The 20992-nt window shown below is 32.3% G+C and overlaps 2 protein-coding genes across 2 annotated transcripts; one reads left to right on the top strand and one right to left on the bottom strand.

Moving 5' to 3' along the window:
- Window positions 1–1689: 1689 nt before the first annotated feature.
- Window positions 1690–10497, bottom strand: LOC105646692 (serine/threonine-protein kinase ATG1c). Its single transcript, XM_020684334.3, has 13 exons — window positions 10020–10497; window positions 9433–9550; window positions 9276–9334; window positions 8842–8906; window positions 7675–7768; window positions 7515–7595; window positions 7245–7350; window positions 6528–6600; window positions 6076–6458; window positions 5605–5954; window positions 4474–4753; window positions 3632–3702; window positions 1690–2973 (listed from the first exon to the last, which is right to left on the bottom strand). Exons 1-13 carry the CDS (start codon window positions 10263–10265, stop codon window positions 2734–2736), a joined length of 2166 nt encoding a protein of 721 aa, XP_020539993.1. The 5' UTR covers window positions 10266–10497; the 3' UTR covers window positions 1690–2733.
- Window positions 10498–15386: 4889 nt separating this feature from the next.
- Window positions 15387–20785, top strand: LOC105646693 (PRA1 family protein A1). The gene is made up of 8 exons (XM_012232601.4): window positions 15387–15773; window positions 16211–16251; window positions 16908–16986; window positions 18535–18621; window positions 18698–18786; window positions 18918–18989; window positions 19083–19203; window positions 20546–20785. The coding sequence occupies exons 1-7, from the start codon at window positions 15616–15618 to the stop codon at window positions 19184–19186; spliced, it is 630 nt and encodes a 209-aa protein (XP_012087991.1). The 5' UTR covers window positions 15387–15615; the 3' UTR covers window positions 19187–19203; window positions 20546–20785.
- Window positions 20786–20992: the final 207 nt, after the last annotated feature.

The raw sequence follows: 20992 nt of genomic DNA, 5'->3' as shown, positions 1-20992 counted from the left end.
TGATAATACTGTTGCCTTCCAATTTTATTATAAAAATTATTAGTGGTGTGCTTCTCTAATCTCTATTGCTCATCCAAAAATATTAAAAAAGGACAATATAATTTTGTCTTATCAACTGATCCACATTTATATTTGCCAGTAAGTAAAGAAGTAGGATGATATTGATCTTTGCTTATGTTGTCTTCGATTCAATGATAAGTTTAAGAAAATTCACAGCCAAAGTTAAAAATAATATTATATAATTTTTTATCTTTTTTTATTTTATTTAATATTCATAAATACCTAAAATTATATTTAAAATTATTATATATAAAAATTTGATTGAACCGTATTGAATTGGGTCGAATTTTTCAGTTTTATACATCTTTATCTTTATTGGTTCAACGATCAATCCGACTTTCAAAACATTGGGATTTTGTAATCAATTGTCTTTAAAATTATTATTTAAAAAAAAAACGTAATTACAGGCTATTTTACATGCTATAGCAAGTCAGCGTGCACATATGGCATGCAACGAGAATTTTATACCCGTACTAACTTACCAAGATTTGAGTTTGCTATAATAACAAAAGCCTCGTATAAACAAATTGGCGCAGACTGAATAAATAAATTAAATAGAATCAAAATATATCGGTTAAATTTGATTAATTTCCTCAGACTTAAAATATAAAAGTACACTTAATTTAAATTTTACGACCCGTTATAATATCATTCTAAAATTACTTTAGTCTCTGTATACCCCCTTAACAAACTTAGATTTAACCGATATATCTAAATAGCAACAGATCTCCAAATTTTCCAGCCACTATCCTTGATCCAGTTAAGCACTTCCCTAAATAGCAATGAGTTCCGCAGTCTTGGCATCCAACAAACCAGGTAATCTCCATGTCCTTACCGCCACAAAACTAGCATAGGCATCTCGAACCACAGCACCCACACCCACATACCCAGTAAATCCACCAAGTGAAACGTCGACATTGACCTTAAGCCAAACAATAGGGGGGCGTTGCCATGCATGAATAGACATAGCAGCAGACTGCAACACAGGAGGACCCATCCTCACCTCACGCCACTCCATGAGAGAACGCCTAGCTATATGAAAAACTGCCAGTGGGCTCTTGTGCTTATGGTCCCAAACCACAGAATTCCGGTTAGTCCAAATAGCCCAACAAGTCATCAAGATAGTAATTGCATGCTCCAACGGCACTCGTAAAAATACGTGAGTAAACCAATCCACAAGAGATATTGCCCCTGGAAGCTGCCAACCAATCGGAGTAAGAATCCAAACACTCCGAGCAAAAGAACACTGCACTAGAACATGGAACACACTTTCCTCCGCTAATATTCTTTAGATACCAATCTAGCACTAGAAAGTAAATCAAAGGGAATTCTCTCTTCCCTTGTTGTATGTTCCTCGTATTGGCTTATATTCTTCTTTTTGCGGGCCGATTTCCTTTTTTTTTTTTTTTTTTTTTTTTTTTTTTTGAGAAGTATTAATATCTATATTTTAATTAGGCTGATTACATTCAATTCCGAAATCAAGCAAATTCTTACTGGAGATAAAATAGAGTGTTGCGTGCAATAATTCTCAACAAAAAAATAAGAACTCTAACCCCTAATTAAGAATCATAACTGTACAAGGATATGACATCATACACATCTATAATCATAAACAGTACACAAATGGGCTAACAACACAAGTTAATTATGTAATCATATTTATAATCATAATTTTAACTATATAACTAAATACATCCAAATTGTCCACATAATTTCCTACAACACTCAAAACTAATTTCCCTAATGCCATTTTTTTTTTTTTTTTTTTTTGGTACAAAAGAAATCTTTTGAAAGGGAAAAAGGAATTTGCTACAACACTCAAAACTAATTTCCCTAATGCCATTTTTTTTTTTTTTTTTTTGGTACAAAAGAAATCTTTTGAAAGGGAAAAAGGAATTTGCTTGAATTTGACCCGACCTATTTTGCTTCGCAGGGCAGGCATTAGAACCTCAATTACCATGCCTGAACTATCACTGTCTAATTCTAATTAATGGCTCCATAAAATGCTGGTTTCCTAGGTTTCAACTAATCTGATAAGATGGGGGCCTCTCTCTCTCTCTCTCTCTCTCTCTATCTCTGAATTCGAACCACCTGGATTGGAACTTGCATCCTCGCAGCCTTGAAGTTTCTATAACCATTGCTCTCTCTCTGAATTCGAACCACCTGGATTAGAACCTCAATTACCATGCCTGAACTATCACTGTCTAATTCTAATTAATGGCTCCATAAAATGCTGGTTTCCTAGGTTTCAACTAATCTGATAAGATGGGGGCCTCTCTCTCTCTGAATTCGAACCACCTGGATTGGAACTTGCATCCTCGCAGCCTTGAAGTTTCTATAACCGTTAAAAAGCAGTAGAGCAGAAACTGATGTACAGCAAAATTTATGCACATAGCTTTCATTCTTCAGATCCTTCCTTTCTCCACCACTTTCTACTTATCTTTTCTTCTTGTTTCTCCCTTTTTTTTTTTTTTTTTTTTTTTTTTTGGGTCAGCTCATCATTGCTTAGATCACATAAATAAGAATATTACAACATCCTCCCCTAAATACACAGGTTGACCTGTGGACAATATCCCAGTCCCAGTCACTCAAAAGAATAACTGTACAGACAAATAATTTTAATGGTAAAAACATAAACAGTCATCAAGGACAGTTTTAAAAATTTTGGCCATACTAGGGCGGGCATTGTTGTTCCTCGCATTTCAGAAGTGCCATCCTTTGAGACCGTGAATGACCTTGCCTATTATTCAGTATATCAATATAAGTGCGGAGTCTATAACGGTCCGAGTTTGTGAGAGAAAATGGAGGGTTGAGAATAAGGGATGGCGCTTCCACTAGAAGGAAGACTAACAAACGCACAGCTTTTGAATATAAGCTTGATGCACTTTCCATTTCACCCATAAGCTCATCAACCTGCCAAGCCACGGTTAGAACAATTTTTCAGAGAACAATGCACCATCAATTCACTTGTCATCACTTAATCACCAAATAAGTTATGAGTATACAAAAGTCGCTGTCTGATCTCATACTGAATCTATACAAACCTTGACAACATAATTTATTTTAATATCTATCAAATCAAACAATATTAACAATTCTTCCATATAAAATGCTTTGTAAAAAGTAGATAATTAGTTTTAAAAATGAAATATGATCAGATGACCTCTGTATAAATTTTGATTCATGTCAAAGAGCATCTATTGGCACTTTAGGCAAAAGAGAAAATCTCTATTGCCTTTTAACTTGTATCCCCCTTTGTTTTTTGAAAATTTTTTAAATTTACACAGTGCAAGCTTATCAAACCCTGAACTTGCCTAAACTATAGCCTCTACTTTGTCAATTTTCACATAACAGTTTTTTCGAGCCCATCTGAATTAGTGATCTTTTCCTGAATTTTAATTCAAAGTGTCACAGATTCTTCACATTCTAGTAGTGGATTAATGTCTCATCAATTAGTTAGTGTGCAGCTAAAATTCACCCTATAAAAAAATTATTTATACAGGTAATCAATGTAAAAATACAAAGCAAATCAATTGTTCAAACCCAACCAAATTAAAATTTAAATACTCACTCCTCCACGTTTTCCCAGAACAAGGGCTGATTGAAATATTGTCTCCATGGCATCAGGCATCTCAACATTTCCTGGATTGTTATGCAAAAATTTTGTATTTAGAATATCAAAAATTTCATCTTCAAAACAGACTACTTGTAACATCTTCAAAAATCCCAGTAAATAGGTGCCTAAGTTATTGATATGCAAATAGTTCCTTATGTCCTACAGACACTGATGTTTAAATATTTGGGCTCCATGTCAGATTGAGTTTGGAACCATTTTTCAAAACTGCAGTTGGAGTATTTTCACCATTTTTTTTTTCTTTTTTTTTTAAACAGATTTTGGAAACCATGGTCTGAGACAACCTAGAGTCTAGTTTTCCACAAACTGTAGCTTAGTAAACTATTAATATTGTGATAATAGTATGGACAGCTACTAGGTACAACAAAAAGCCGAGAAGCTTCTTTATAAGGCATCCTCACTTCCACCGCTATTTCAAACATTCCCGATCCAGCAGTTAATATAATCACAGAAAAATGGCACCCCTAAATGAAATGTCAATATGCCTGTTACTGTATAATAACAAAGACACATTACCATAGCCATTCAATTGATTCATTTAATCATATCAATTGGTTAAAACAAGCATGAACTTGAAAATTTATCAAGATATTAATTGAGCTACAAATTCAGGCTTAGAAAGAAGGAATCATATTTGCAGACCACAACAGCATGCATTTCCACAAATGTGCAAGAAAAGGAAACATATTGATGTTGCAGACAACAAAAGCTGATGCATGCAAGCCAAAAAGAAAAATTATCTCAATTCACATTGTAAACTCAAGACATTAAATCCATACCAGGTTCAATAGCCTTGGCAAGTTCCTCAGCATGCTCAACTTCCCGTAAAAATTCCCTTTCAATCTGAATGGATATATTCTCTGGTCCTATATCTGGAGAATCTTCTGTATCAGGAGCATGCTTCTTGATGCTGCTTCTCCTCAACCTTGTGCTCTCTTGGATTGGACTTCCTTCAATGGCTGAAGCAGCCTGAGTGTGGCAAATATGCAGTGCTTGCTTCCAAATTGCAAGAATAACAAGTTGTATTGAGAAGGCTTCCAGTTGCATACCTGATTCAACCTGATCCAAGAGCAATGATGATTAATTGAGTTGAGAACAGATGTAACTTATCAGTAAAACTTAAGGCAGCAAAGAAGATTCATGGTAACTTATCACAAATTACAAAAGTAGAGAATATCTGTGCAACATTATTTAAAATATACACAAGTAGAGACCATTAGATATTTTAAATATGCACTCAATCAATAAATAAGTAACTGCATAATATTTTTTTTACAATTGCCAGAGTAAATAACTTCACCTTAATCATGCCCATCTAAAAATCATAATAAACATCATTCTAAAGAAAAAATATTGCAGCAAGCTATAATGCTATTACTAAAACATAAAAATAGGGACTATATTTATAAATAATAAATTCATTGACATGTAATTTAGTTACATTTAAAATTCAGCATCCTATAATCTAGTCCATGAAATTACATAACTACTAACTTCTTGAAGTCGAAAAATAATCTATTAACCAAGTAATATTGTCCAACAATATTGAAATTACATATACATGTGTATCCTCAAACACAAGCAAAAGAGATGGTACAAAGTTCAAATTCAGTTGAAATGAAATTAAGCCAACCTATCTATGCCCTCAAACAAAAGTAAATGTTATCAGCTTATTTTAGAATCTAGACCTTAAACAAAGCATTATCATTGAATCCAGATTGTTTAACATGATGTTCTCATCTCCTAGACACCATATCCTATCTATTCAAATTACTCAATATATAATCTATACACCCCCTCAGCGTAAATCAAGGTAGACTTGCGCACCTCTTTCCTTCTCCACTCTCTGCAAAAATTTATGCATCTAAGGCCATTGTTTCTACAGCACAAGTATGTAACCAATGACTTACCTTTTCCTGTACTAATTCAGAGATTGAAGATGCACACTGCCGCAAAGACTTGATCCTAGTCATACAACGAGTTGATGGCTGATCCAAATTATCTCCGATATCTGTGGATCCTTGAGAAGTCCCAGGAGCAGAGCTTGGACCTTCCAAGCTTCCAACATGGAATGTGTTACTGTTAGCAATGCCAGTAATTGGCATCGGGGCAGTATTCACATTGACAGATGCATGAGGAGGACTTGGCGATTTGAATGGTGTATGGCTTGGTTTGGAAGTACTGGCTGAAGAAGACACATCCAACGGTGGACCAGAAACAAGAACATAATCTTGATCTATCAACTCCAATGAGTCAATAACTGTACAACGCATGTGAATGTAAAATAAGAAAAATTGATAGAGATTGGTAAACGTATCATGAATCTCTACAATATCAAACTACAAAGATTAGAGAATAAATCATGATGAAATTCTTCCTACCTCTTGATCGTACATTTGTTGACCTTTGGTTCATAGACTTTGGAGCTTCATGTAGATTTTCATCAGAAAATTTGTTGCTGTCAGGCTTAAAACTAGTATTTTCCAAGTTGCGGTTGGCACTAGAATGTCTGAGAGTAAAATTCATATTATTCAAAGCATTAGATTTTGCTTCCCTTTCATCAACTCGAGTATCAAGTGAAAATCCATAGGTAGACTTCATTGAGGGCCCTCTTTTAGAAAAGGAAGGACTACCCTCAGGACCACTAGAATCATCATCCAGGAAGAAAGGCAGACAATCCTCTTGAGAAATGTCTTCCGCATTTCTCATAGAATTGCTTTCAGGCAATGGAAAGCTCTCAACTGATCTTGGAACCCTTCTACTCCTGCATACCATATATTAAATTAGAAACTCAGTGAAAACAAAATATTTACTCATGAAGACTCTCATTTACCTCAATGATTCATCCATTTTCCTTTGAGAAAGGAATGGGTGGTTAAAGAACTCCTCGAATGTTAACCGTTCCACTACATGTACAAAAACAAAGATTTCCAAAACAAGGGATAAGATTCTAAATAAGTATTTGTAAAAAAGCATGAGTCACAGATAAAAATTATCATGGATCCCTAATATTTTCCCTTCCACATTGATCTTCAACAGATGGAAAACTTTTTACCTTAGCATAACAATTCCAGATGTTTGGAAATAATAATGATTATAAATTCTATGCAAGAAATTAAAACTAGCATTATCATTCCAAACGATCCACAGCCACTCATCCACCTCGAGCAAAAAGGTAGAAGATGATAACTAAAAAGTAAAGTTTTTATTTTTTCCAAATATTGGTTCTTTATTAAGATTTGGGAGATTATTTTAACATGAAAATAGAGATATTTAACCTCATATAGAACATGGTTTATAAACCAGGAAGTTTCAAAAATACTTTACAAATGGGTTGTTTTGTTCCTTCTTTTTAACATTTATAAGCCTTTCAACTTTTTACATACATACATCAAAGAGTTGTCACTCACTTATAAGCAGTTTGCTAATCACATGCTTGGATATCACATTTTGTGGACACAAATATCTATAAATTTTTAATCTCAGTTTCTTGTAGCCATTTGATTTGTGACAGTATAAATTTAAAGCTCAAGTCATGTTTGTGCAATACCTGGATTACGACGCAGCAATTTTTGGCACAAATCTTTACATTCAGCACTCAAGGCATTATCTGAAGGAAATTGCAATTCAGTTGACTTCACAATATTTTGGAGCAACTGTACAACATGAGATAGAAAACATATTTGTTTAAATAAATAAGAGGAATGAGAAATCACTAGCCTAAGGGTTGAGAATTCTTTCGGTGTGTCAAAATCTAGAAGTTCCTAGTACAAAACAGGCCATAATACCATATTATATAGCTTTACGGAGCTTATCATACCTGTATTTGGTTGTTTCCAGTAAATGGGGTTTTCCCAGTCACAAGCTGAAATAAAATGGCACCAACACTCCAAAGATCTGCCTGCGTATGCAGTTCAAGTTTAACAGGAATTACTTCAAGAAGTTATCATGAGTATTTCACATATTGGAGAGAATGTCACCTTAGCGTCGTACTTTTGGAGTTGCATTATCTCTGGAGCCATATAAAGGGGTGAACCACACAAGGTTTCTGCAAGGCCTCTAGGTTGTAGAGATCTGGCAACAGAGATGGTATTCAAAACTTGAAATCCAGGTCTAAAAAGAAAATGTAAAGGAAAAAAAAATTGGCAAGCAACTATCGTTTTATGGATAGGGATAAATGACCACAGTAATTTCAACCCCTACTGTTTCAAAATTTGAAAGTTTTCATTATAATTTAGTCCCTTGTTTTTGAAATTTGAGGGCTTTTATTGTTAAAAAAAATTGTTTTTATGATTACAACCATAATTGTCTCAAGAATCAAAATCATACTTTTATAATTGAGAATTGAATTGAATCGTAAGATATAGAGCAACTGTTCAAAATTACTTAAAAATACTACTCATACATTTATTGATATATATCCCATTAATTTTATCGATAAGATACTAAAAATCTAATTGCAAAAAATGCATTTTTATATAAATTTCAATTCCAAATCATGTACTAAAAACAAAATTAAAAAGAACGTAATGATTTGTGTAGTTTCCAAGTGCAAAATATCAAACTATTATGTTAAAATTTTAAAACACAAACAAAGAAAATTTATCAAGCTATTGGATTTCCTATCCAAATCCATATTCATTCATTTCCATTTCCAAATTCCAGCCCTTCGTCATCTTCATCTTCTAATATATTATATCCTCGTGCCCTTCTTTCTCTAGATCGACTTTTCTACTCGTTTTGTTTGATATGAGAATTGTTGGGCATGGGACTCGACTTAAATCATAAGACTTGAATTGCATGAATCGTAAGATTCATGTTCAATTCTGATTCACCCATAAGATCGTTAAGCATCAAAATTGAATCAAATCATAAGATTCCAATCGTGAATTGTAAGATTTTGATAACACTGATTACAACTTCGATGTAGTTCTTAAAAATTTAAAATTACCAAAGTAGACACTCATCATAACACCAGGAGTGAGAGGAACGTAGCATGAGTAGTTCAGTTATGTAGGCCAGTGTGCAAACAAGAGATACAGGAGAGGCAGTGAAGCATTATCCAATTCCCTTAAATAGTTTATCAGGGGCTAGAAATAGAAATTTTAAGGAGAAGATTTTGACGATAGCTTATTATAATAATTTACCTAGCAAATCCAAAATCAGCAATTTTCAGAACTGCGTTGCTATCATTGGTGGAAAGTAGGAGATTCTGCGACAAAAATGAGTACACATCATAAATTCAAAACATCACACACTGAGCCTGTCTGCAATAGACGAGATTAATTGACGCTGAACAAGATCTTCTAACAATGCTAAGCTATTTTATACAATCATGTGATTACATGCCAAAATACATTCCTTTCACATATTTATTCATTAGCATCCATAATCTTGAGAACAATATTTAATAATGATATACTATCCCCTACATTGACGATGTAGTTTGTGCATTATAATTAGCCAGCGAAATCAAATAAAAACTGTTACTTCTTCATGGAGAAGATTTTCCCTACAAGATAATAAATAGCCCTGACTTTAAAATTCAAATTAAACATAACCAAATAAGAAACAGCCAGACCTGTGGTTTTAGATCTCGATGTATAAGATTATTGTCACGAAGGATTTGCAAACCAGCCGCTACAAAGTAAAACATTTTCAAATCATATTCCACAACTTAGCCACTGAATATCCAGAGGATTGGAAAGCATAAATACCCAGAAATCCTAACAACATACCTAGTTGCTGCATGAAGTGCTTAGCAGTTGCTTCTGGGACTCTTCCATGTCGTTGAATATACATAGAAAGATCACCCCCTTTGCAATACTCCAATACAATATGTATCCTTCCTGGTTCCTATTTGGCATTAACATAAAACAAACCTTAAAGTTGCCAACAAAGATAAGGCTAGATCATATTCTCGAAATTCAGATATCAAACAGAGACAACAGTTGAATTCAAATCATAAAGCGTTTCTCAAACTACCTAATAACCAAGTAAATTACAAGTATAATACCATGGCCAGTAACAGTAGACAAATTTTCACACGCAGCGAGCAAAGTTCATTAGCAACTTCAAAGCTCCAAAACAGTATCTAGAACTAAAACTTCAGCTTTTTTCTACAACGGACAAAGGTTCCATTCCTAGAGAACTTTTAAAGTTCCCACTTTGAGGTTGCATTACTCACCAGAACCAATCAAATAAAATTTATCCATCATTATTTCTAGCAAAATAACTTCTCATGTCTATTTTCCTAATTTATTTTCCTAGCAACCAAACAAACCTACTTTCAACTAAAAAACGGAAAAAAAACGACCAATCCTACCTCAATAATATCATGCAAGCAAATAATATTAGGATGATTAATCCTCTTCAATATAAAGATCTCCGACATGAGACTATCTTGCAACTTCTTATTTAGTCGACTGGTAGCGATCTCCTTTATCGCCACCTCGGTACCATGAATTCGGTGCCTGGCACGCCACACAACCGAGAAAGAACCCGACCCGATTTGCCGACCTACAAGGTAGTCTCCAACAATCCTCCCTCTTCCTGTTGCTTGAGCCATCATTAAGAACCAGCAAAAACCCTAAGATAAGAACCCGGAACCAGCTCCAGATACAGGAATCCAAGCTTGAAGAAGAGCTTTACAGGAAATCCTCAATGGATTCTCTTCGAAGATTCGACCCAAATTAGAAGGATCGGACTGGCCAATTCAGACAAGTTATAAGACGGAGAAAGAGGGAGAAAGGAGATTACCGAAGAAGGCTAATTATTACATTTGCATACAGGTACAAATACAATGTTTGGCTTGCCTATGATTTTTAGTTTATTACTATTATCGTCATAATAGAATAAATTAATTCTGTTACTATTAATTAATTAATTATATTTCCATTAGAATCGTGATTAATGAGTATAATTAAGTGTATACAGACAGGGTAAAAACGTTAACGTGTGGTTGGTACCTATAGCAATAGCGTGCACCGGTGCATATCTATTGCCAATCGCGGGTTGGTTCGCTTTCATTGGATATCTTACTCTATGAACAAGTTATAATTGGTTATTTTTACTGTTTTAAAATGTATAATTTAATATTTTTTAAGTCAAATTAAAATTTTAACAGATAAATGCAATGAAAAATCTAAAATATTCTTACTGATCTTTTTTGACTGGAAATATTCTTAGTGATTGAATAATATATTGTTTAAATAATTTAAATAATAAAAAGTGATTAGTTCAAGTTTCAGAGGAAATTTTACACTGAGACATAATATAGTGATAAATATATATACGATATGACAATAAATTCAGATTCGAATATTTTCCTCCAATGTTAGAAAAAAAAAAAAACTTTAGAGGAAATTATTTAATACCACGGGTAATAAAGGAATTTAACCATATGCTTTGCAATAAAGCTTCAAGCCTAATCAGTAATTACACATAAAGTGGCCTTAATAATTTTTTTTTTTTTTTTAATTTGGGAACGTACTTTTTTTACAATGACTTTGCTGTTCTTTTAATTTATGAAAGGCGACTTTATAAATTTGAAATCAATAGTAAAATTTTATACGCCTAACATTTACTCCATAGTTTATAAACTTTATAGTGGAGTAATTCAATTAAGTTAGAGTTAAATGATTCAATAAGTACATGAGATGAAAATAGTAAAAATAATACTCATAAAGTTTACCCTGTAGACTGTAGTTTATAATTTTTATTAAGAAAATGTTTAAATCACTTAAATTATAATAAAATATTCCTTAATTTAATTAAATTACCCTTTTATCTCATTTAATTACTCCAATGTTAAAATTTATTTTTTAAAAAACTTGGCTTTTAAAAGTTAAAACTAAAGAGAGATGGCTGTTGAAATGAATTATTGGAAATTGTTGAAATAATTATTCTATTTAATAGAGATATCTATAAAATTTTAAATTTTAAAAATATTTTTTAATCCTCTCGAAATGGTAGTTAACTAGTTTTGGTCCTTGGACAAAATAACTTATAAAAAAAATAATAGTGGACGGACAAATAAAAAATAGAGGACTTTTATAATATATCATTTTTATTATATTTGGTCAATTATGAATTTTATTTTTGTTCATTAAGTGATTCTAAACTTCATGAGAAGTAAACCAAACATTCAAACTATATATATATATATTTTTTTTATGCAACGTAAGGAAATGTTTTTTTTTTAAAAAAAAAAATAGTCAAATACATTTTTAATTTATTAGAATTGCACTTAATCAAGTGTAACCATGATGAAAGTTTATAAAAAAAGATAATAGAAACAAATAAATAACAAAAGTGACTCTCACCAAAATTAATGTTTGACAAAAATATACTTCTTCCGTCTCATTTTGTTCATTTATTATTCTTTTTTTGGACGTCCCAAAATATTTACAAGGTTTCTAAATTTAAATATGTGAACAATTATTTTTCTTATAATAACATTTATAATCCTTCATTAAATGAAAGACTTTTATTAATACCTTAATGAATTAAGTGTAAAAAACGACAAAATAATTTTTATTGACTAAATTTTTTATATGTGTATTTTATCAAACTACGCAAACAAAATAAAAGGGAGTGAGTAATTAAAATGGTACTCACTTCTCATCGTAAATTCATAATACTCTTTATTCATTTACTTAAAAGTATAACATACTTATAGTTTGTTTGGCAGGGAGAGAAGGAGAGTGGAAGGAAATGAATGCATCGCATAATGTAAGTGAAATACACTTAGGAAGAAAAAAAATGTATTTCTGTTGTTAAAGAAAAATCTACATTCATTCTCTTCCTGCCAAAAACGATTTAAGGCGCGGTTTAGTATAAATGAATTTAAAGTATAAAATTTTATTTATAAATGAATTATAGTAGAGTTTATTTATGAATGATTTTTCATATTTGTTATGATTAATTTAAAATATGTAATTCAATTATGTAAAGAATAAATTCATTTTTTTTGTTTTCTAAAATATACTTGAAATAGTAATTTCACAAAAATGAATAATAAATATTAATTGTATTTATGTTTTGCTATATACTTTTATATTTTTATGAAAATAAATATATGAAATAAAAATAATATTAACAAAATTATCGCATTTAATTTAGTGATACATATATATTTAACTTGAATTTCCTTCCTTAATAGTAAAAAATATTAAAATAAAAAACAATATTAAGAAATTTTTTCTAAAAAATAAATCTTTTAAATGATTTTGGTCAAGTTTAATAAAATAAATAAATAAATAATTGAAAATTTGATGTTGTGGAAGGAGAACAACAGTTTTATTATAAAAAATTTGATTGCTTAGTTTTGTGGAACTCATTTGGAAATTTCACCTATTTTTATGAAATTTGGTGTAGTTATATTTAATTCCATAGAATTGAATTTCTAAAATTGAAATCTACATTTTTTTTTTCATTTCAAACACAAAAATATAAATTTTTAAATGAAATTTATAAAATTCTGTGAAATTCAGGATAAATGTCTAAAATTGTACATTGAATATATAACAACATTCTATATAAATATATAAAAACGTAACCATATTTACTTAAGTGTTATAATAAAAGGACACTGAAGTGTTTGAGACAGCAAAATAAATAATTTTTAAGGTAATGAGTTAGCAAGAAAGGTAGTTTATATGTTATTTTTTTAATTTTATTGTTTTAATTTAGACGTTAATTGAGTCAACGTCAATATTAACATCATTAATAATATTAAATGTTTTTTATTTTCTTTTTAATAATTAGCTAAATACTAAATAATATCACTAATATTATTTCAACCAATAAAATTTGTCAGTTTTTTAACTTAACAATATTAAATGTTCTTTAGTTTTTTTTATGCGTCGTAGTATCAAAATATTAAAGTAGTGAGGTGACAAAGGAAATAAGTTTTAGAGCGCTGAGTTTGTAAGAAATATGGTTTTTATGTTGTTTTTTAATTTCTTTTTTTTTTTTTTTGTTGATTTAGACACTAATTGTGTTAACAATAATAGTAATATCATTTTTTTAAACTTAATAATTCATTAATAATGAATATAAGTTGAGTACATCGCAATATTCTGATAGGAATAAGAAATACAAATATAAAAAATTGAAATTTTCTGTTTGGAAATGGAATTGATCTTGGCAGAAGAGATTAATCTTCTATGTAAAAAATGGTTCATCTTCAAATAGGACGACAAAATAAACCTTTCATAATATTGTCTTGAATATTATTTTTTCGAAAACTTGTTACAATTGACACTCGTAGAAGTGTTTAATATACCAAACTTTAATGGAGGAACAAACTGCACTATCAGGCTCCATTAGTAAAAGAAATTTATCCGAATATAAAAATCTAAAGTCTCCGACCACAAGCAACCGACAAATCCATATTGTCTTTTGAACTACCTAAGAAATAAAAGATCCAAAAAACTCCTCAACAATGAGGAATAACCCCATGAAAGAAAAGAAATTAATAACCCTATTAATAAGGTGGCAAAAACACTCAAGATCTATAGATTTGAGAGACTAAATTCAAATTTTATTACAAACGATTATAGGTTCGGAAATTATTAGAAAGAAAACTAAACAAAATAAAGAAAAACGATAGAGAATGATGAAAAGAAACCACCACCGATCAAAGAAGACGGTCGCCGATCAAAGAAAACGGTCAGCAGTGGTTTAAAAATAAAATTTAAAAGAACACAAGAAAAAGAGAGTCGAAGACAGACGGCTAGTGTTTAATTAAAAACCCCTCATAGTTTTGTTTGATTGATGCAATGAAGGATAATTAGAGTTATTATATTATAGTAACATCATTAATCATATTACTCGTTCTTGAATTATTTTAATAATTAATAATATTTAAAATAATAATATTCATTTGTTTTCTTTTCGGTAAATGTTTTGAATTTTTTTAATAATTAAGTTTCATGACTCTGCCATTTTTGGCTAAACCGGTGCTAAGACTCGAATGAGCTTAAGCCCTCCAATGTCGTGACAAACCTCTAATAAATCTGATCCAATAAAATATATAATATAGATGAGCCTCAGGACCAACATCATACCGATTGCAATCATCATGTATCTAGGGCCCATTTGGCCCGCATCACTGCAACATTAAATCAACCATGTAATAATAAATTATTTTCGTCATCACATTATATTATTATATAAATATATTGCATATATTCATCTATTTTCGGCTCCATTCTAATTTACTACGGGACGTTTAATTCATTTAAAAGATTAATAAGAGTGTCTAACTCTTCTAAATGCAAGCCACAGTGGAGGTTGAAAATGCTGAATTGCAAGTTGAAATCTTCTACATGTAAACTTAAAAAAAATATATATGTAGCAAGGTGAGCGCCAACTCAATAAATGATGCTTCACAACACAATAAATTGCCATCCCTAATTATTTACACTTCCCTAGGATTATTTTGATAATTGAAAACATTTCTCGAGGCCTACCGTGCTTTTTATTTTGATCCATTAAAAAGACACAAAAAATAATGAACGGTAGGATTTCAGTGTTGGACGGATTCAAAAGATAAGCATACAGTAATGCGTTTTAAATAATGCGAGGACTTATGAATCATAATCCAGGGACTAAACAGTAATTTTTCCTCAAATTTTCGAACTGTCGTTTAGAAATTTTCCGGACCCCCAACGTTTTTAACGTCAGTTTTCATTTCAGTTAACGCTGCCAGCACATTTTCTTCCTCCAAAAGGAGCAAAAAGCACAAAAACTGTTGCCTAAGCGAATTTTATTGGTTTACATCTTACAAGCACGCAGACATAATTTCCGATTCTCTCACTGGTTTCGGAACTTTCTTTCCCTTCCTTTTGCTCTCTTTTTCTTCCTCGTTTTTGCTGCGAATCGTGTCTAGGGTTTCGCATAGCTCAGAAACAGTAATGGATTGGGGTAATGTGACAGCAGAGGATCTGATCGATGCCCTTCGTGAAGTAGACTGGTCATCACCACCTCGCCCTCTCTCTGAGTTCTTTTCAAGATTCACTGTCCCAAAATCTTCTGCCAAATGGAACAGCCGTCTCAAGTGCAATCTGTACTAGTGAGTTTCTCTAATTTCCGTTTCTATCGCAACATCATTTTCTAAGTTTTATATCTTAATTAGCAACAAAGCTCTTATGATCGTGTTGATTGGATTTGATTTTTCAATTATAATGAATGTTTGAATATCCTTTTCTTTCCATGAAATTGGAAGAAAATGAAAGAAATCGGTGCATGAACTGTATATGGAGATTGCCAAACAGAAGTTGACTTGATTAGCTAGTTGATTTTAGGCTTTTAACGATTGTAAGTTAACGGAAGGCTTCCATAATTCTTTTTGTTGGCTGCCGCTGATGCTTGATTTCTTCTCAGTTTCTTTTCGAACAATGATTGCTGATCATGAATCCATGTGTGCAGTTGTGCATTATTATTTTTTCGTAGGTTTTTAGGAGATTTTGCATAGTTGAATTTAACGCTGCTATATTTCTTATTGCACAGCTATCGGACCAACTACTTCATTATGATCGTTTTCATTCTGGGTACGTATACATGTTTGTTTTAGTTTTTAGTTTTTACCCACTGTACGGTATATATGAATCCAAAATGCAGAATTCATAATAAATTCTAGATTAAATTCATTTTGAAATAAATTTTCGTGTTTGCTATGACAACTTAAAATTTGAGATTCAATTGAATTGGTCATAATTTATGTTTGAAATAAGTCTAAAATTCAGTTAAAAAATGCGATGATTGTCTAAAATACCCTTAAAACAGTAAATAGAGAAGGATTAGTTAGAGAGAGAGAGAGAGAGAGAGAGAGAGAGGAGGAGAGAAAAAGAGGAGGAAGTGTGTGTGTGTGTGTGTGTGTGTGTTTGAGAGAGAGAGAGAGAGAGAGAGAGAGAGAGAGAGAGAGAGAGAGGGTAAGGATGTAGGGGAAGTGAGAGATAAAATGGGCGTTTTGGTCCAAAATTTTAATTCTATTAGTTGTGGATTCATTTAAAATTGTTGGATTACTTATGTTCAATTTCATAGAATTGAATTCATACAATTGAAAAGAAAGTTGTTAAACACTCTAAACACTAAAATCTGGGATTTCAATTGAATTCGACAAAATATTGTGAAATTTATTTTTACCTAAATGTTCCACGTGTTTATATGTTAATCTGTGTTTATTAATGTTGTGTTGTGATACCAGGACTGGGCTTCCTTAGGCGGCCAGTTGCTATGGTGGCAGCTCTTTTGACAGCGCTTAGCATTGCATTTCTGAATGATAGGCAAGCTGCTAACCGCTCTCTTTCTCTCTTTCCACTCTCCCCCATTCCCAATGTGTGTGCATAAATCCTGTGGTTGCATTATTGCATTTAGTTGTTAAGATATTGTAGGATATGAAAATCTTGATCAGCAAGACTATGCCCAATGGTCATTTATGCATAAAGTAAAATTTTGCGGTTACATTGTCTGTTTGTATAGTTCTTGATAGAATTGGTCAAAGTTATATATAAAAAAAAAAGAGTATTGCAGAACCCAAGGTAGCACAATCAATATGATCTTGATAAATTTGCTATATCTAACGATTCATGAAGAGTTTGAGGTGTCCAATTTGAAATACTGAATCATTCAATTAGTCAACACAAGTGATGTGGTAGCAACTGAACTCTCATTCTCCTAGGGTGTTTTGGGTGTAATGGTCCCAATTCCAAATTATAAATTTTGGAAGAGAGATTAGGGATACGGGAATTCGTAATTGTGAACAAGGAGAAGAACAATGGGGATGAATTTGCTGCTATAGTTATTTCCTTGAAGTGCCTATGCACTCACACCTGCGTGTGTCTATGTGAGTGGAGAAGGAAGGGAGATGCTTTTGGTCTGTGCTGCTACAAAAGAATATCAGATGAATTTTCACACTTGACATATAATTAACATTTGATATTTCAACGGCTGGTATCTGAAAATGTTAATGTATACTAAATATGCTTGTCCTTGCTGCATTGGAAAATGTATTTCTTCATCCCCTTGTAATGTGGTAGCATGGAGGGCTGCTGCCTAGAGAAGAGCACAGGCCATTTTCTGTCCCTAGGTCTCAAGTATTAAATGTGTTTGGGAGTTATGTTCATCTTATGTTGGATATTATCTTCAATATTTGGTATCAACAATAATGCATCGTTGACCCCATTTTCTTTTCCCTAGTTGATTGTTTCCAAATCTTGTGTTTGGCACATACGAAGGCCTAATTGTTATAACCAGATTTGGGATATATATGTGTGTATATCTCTTTTGTTTTTAGCATTAATGATGATTTCAATGATGACAACCCATTGATGGGGAATTAGTTGCTTTATTACATAGTGAGTTATCCTCAATTAGATGATGTGCTATCTACTGTGGAAGTAATTATCCTTAATTAGATGATGTGCTGTCTACTGTGGAAGTAACTAGAACGCCTTGAAGGGTTGTACTGTGACATACTTTAGTCCTTGTAATCTATTGATAATGTGCAGAGACAGAGACATCACTAATGATGCAGATAACAATACGCTGGCCTTTAAGAATCTTTAGAAAATGATTGGGTTAATCATGATTTGAATCTTTATTAGTGTGAATTTTGTGTGGAGTGTTATTCCTCAGCTTTTTTGTTTGGGGGGTTGGGGGGGGGGGGGGGACATTTGAAGATATGAATTATGTTTTTCTACAGTGAATATTATTGTTTGTAGAAAATGAACAGTGAGTGAAGCCTCTTGGCTGTGATCTCTTTGCAACAGTATATCATTGTAACCACAAAGTTATTTTCCCCCTCATGTGGTTGCTGAAAATTTTCTCTACAGCTTTGCAGGCACTTTTAGTGAGAAGGTAACAAGAACTGTAAGGCAATTCTCTCCTCATTTAGCTGCTAAGATGAGACCTCCTCTAACGTAAGCATATTTCTGCTACTGCTTTTTAAGGAGCATTTTTCATTGCTGCTTCATTCATTACATTTTCTATTGGCAGACCTGTTATTCGTGGACGTCCCTCATCAAAAAGGTCAATTCATATTTGTGGTCGGCCCCGTTGGGTGTTTGTCCTGGTATTTTCATCTGGTAATCACATCCCTTCAGAATGTTTTCTTACAAAGTAACTAGATCATATTTTGCGGGTGATCCCAAGTAGTAATTACTTTTTAACTGAGTGTGTAATATTTTTCTTTGTCTCTTCTTACCTGATTTTGTAGCGAGTTTCATCCTTTGGTATGTCTCCTGTGGTCTCTTAACTGTCCTATGGGCACTTGCCATCGGCCTTCTTGGTTTGCTTCTTACTTATGCTTCTACTTTTTCTCCATAGAATTCCAATGTTCTTTGAGCAACTGTCACTTATTGCCAATTTCTCTCAATTGCAGCCACCATCCTACATGCAAGTTTTAGAACACCTAATTTGAAGGCACGACTGAACACATTCCGTGAGGAATTCCGTGCTGTTTGGCGTAATTACAGTGAGCTGTAGCTTTGATGAGCTTACATGTAAGTAAATTTTTAATGAAGCCAGTAAATATATGAAACTAGTCTTTTTATTTTCCTTGGCACACCAGTAGCTATGATTTCTTGCATTTGTTGGGATTTCACTGTCCTGTTACAGTAATACTCCTACTTGGAATTTGTTCTCTGAAGATATTTGGATACTTGTCTCTTTTTTTTTTTTGGTATTTGAAATGTTATTTCCGTATCTTAATATCGTTATGGTGCACTATTTTCCTAGGGCTTATCATTGTGAATAGCTGGTCAAATGGTTAACAATGAATAATTATTTGTTTGTTTATTAGTTTTTCCATTGCAGCAATTCTGTTTCTATTGGCAGCATTAGCTATAGAATATGAGTTGTGTATTGTAAATTTGTAATTAGTTTGAAAACTGCCTTTTCCCTTTGGTCTTTCAATTTGCACTTTTTTCTGAGTTTCTCATATTCTAACACCAAAACTAGTTGCTTAATTAGGTCCCCCATGATCTCGAATGCTATTAACAGATTGATTGTTTAATTTGATCATAAAAAATACATGCATTTGATAAAACATGTTCATTAGGCAGAATGTGAAGAGCCACAGGGCCAAAGTGCTTTTGAACAATGGGCTTGCTGCATTCTGGGGGCTTTGGGTGAAAATATGTACGGCTTGATGGAAAAAAAACAAAAAATGAAACAGAAAAGGGGAAGAAAGTGGAGAAAAACTCACTTAATGCTCAACTGTACCTACCACTTTTAAGTTAACAATTACCATGTTTGTATATTGACAGTGATTAGTGTTCATATCACAGGGCATTCTGTTATGCCATTTACCTTTTTCTCTTTTCAGAAAGTAAATGTGATGTCATTGCTTTGAACTAAATTTAAAGCAGTAGACAAAGTTAGGAAGTGTTTTTTCTTTTTGTTTTAATGACTGCAATAGGGTTAAAGACAGGATTATTTTTTGCCTGGTTATACAGTTTATGCTCGAGTCTTGTTGTTGTCATCTTGAAATGCATACTTTTTACTAACTAATGAATTGGATAGCTCATACGCTTTTACTACCTTGACATGCATAAACATCGGTTGCATGTATCCTGCCTCATGTTGACACGAGTGGATACACATTGAATTCGTCTTAGACTGTTTTGTCCTCTGCTTAACATGGTTGTATTTTTTCTCAACATACTATTATTCTTTTGAGCAAGTAAAAAAAGGTTTCAGCCTTTTTCATTTTCCCGCATCTCGTCTTTTGAATCATGAAATAGACCAACTCAATCAATAATTCATAACCATAAAAAAATCTGCTTGTTGATCTGTTATTGTTTTATTGTTTATTGTTATTGAAATATCCTGTTAATTATGCAGGTGTTTGGTTGTTATCTCGCTTGTATAGTTGCAGTTGCAGGCTTATTTGCTAGTTGGGCTTCAGCTGCTGCTTTTATTGCTACAAAATAACTTCTAATGACTGGACAATCTGCAGAGAACTCCATCATCATGTAAATGCCAGAACCTCTTTTCTTTCTTTTTCTTTTTCTTTTTTCTTTTTTTCTGTCTGTAAAGCCAGATTTTCCTATTCTAAATTCATATTTGAAGAAACATAAGAAATTAGTGTGGGGGAACATTCTTGGGCGAGCTATTAATAGCCCCTTTGTGCCAACAATTCTGTATTTGCTTTAGAAGAAGCACAAAACAGTTCTTTTGCACGTGTCCTATGATAAAGACTTCTAAGATATATTCAGTGTTCATCTATATGAACGCTACTATAGCAAATTATCTACTTTAGCTTTTATTTTGGCTGCTTAAGCTATGTTT

Source organism: Jatropha curcas, chromosome 2 (genome assembly GCF_041381405.1).
Source record: "Jatropha curcas cultivar XTBG-Jc1 chromosome 2, XTBG_Jcur_1.0, whole genome shotgun sequence".
Taxonomy (NCBI): Eukaryota; Viridiplantae; Streptophyta; class Magnoliopsida; order Malpighiales; family Euphorbiaceae; genus Jatropha; species Jatropha curcas.
The sequence above is the reverse complement of the archived record's forward strand: the minus strand, read 5'-3'. Positions and strand labels throughout refer to the sequence as shown.

Coding starts and splice junctions, on each gene's coding strand:
- LOC105646692 (XM_020684334.3), bottom strand. CDS start 10,265: ATGATGGCTCAAGCAACAGGAAGAGGGAGGATTGTTGGAGACTACCTT. Junction 9,551..10,019: donor GCTTGCATGATATTATTGAG/GTAGGATTGGTC, acceptor AATGCCAAATAG/GAACCAGGAAGGATACATAT. Junction 9,335..9,432: donor GCACTTCATGCAGCAACTAG/GTATGTTGTTAG, acceptor TTTACTTTGTAG/CGGCTGGTTTGCAAATCCTT.
- LOC105646693 (XM_012232601.4), top strand. CDS start 15,616: ATGGATTGGGGTAATGTGACAGCAGAGGATCTGATCGATGCCCTTCGT. Junction 16,252..16,907: donor TATGATCGTTTTCATTCTGG/GTACGTATACAT, acceptor TTGTGATACCAG/GACTGGGCTTCCTTAGGCGG. Junction 18,990..19,082: donor ACTTGCCATCGGCCTTCTTG/GTTTGCTTCTTA, acceptor TCTCAATTGCAG/CCACCATCCTACATGCAAGT.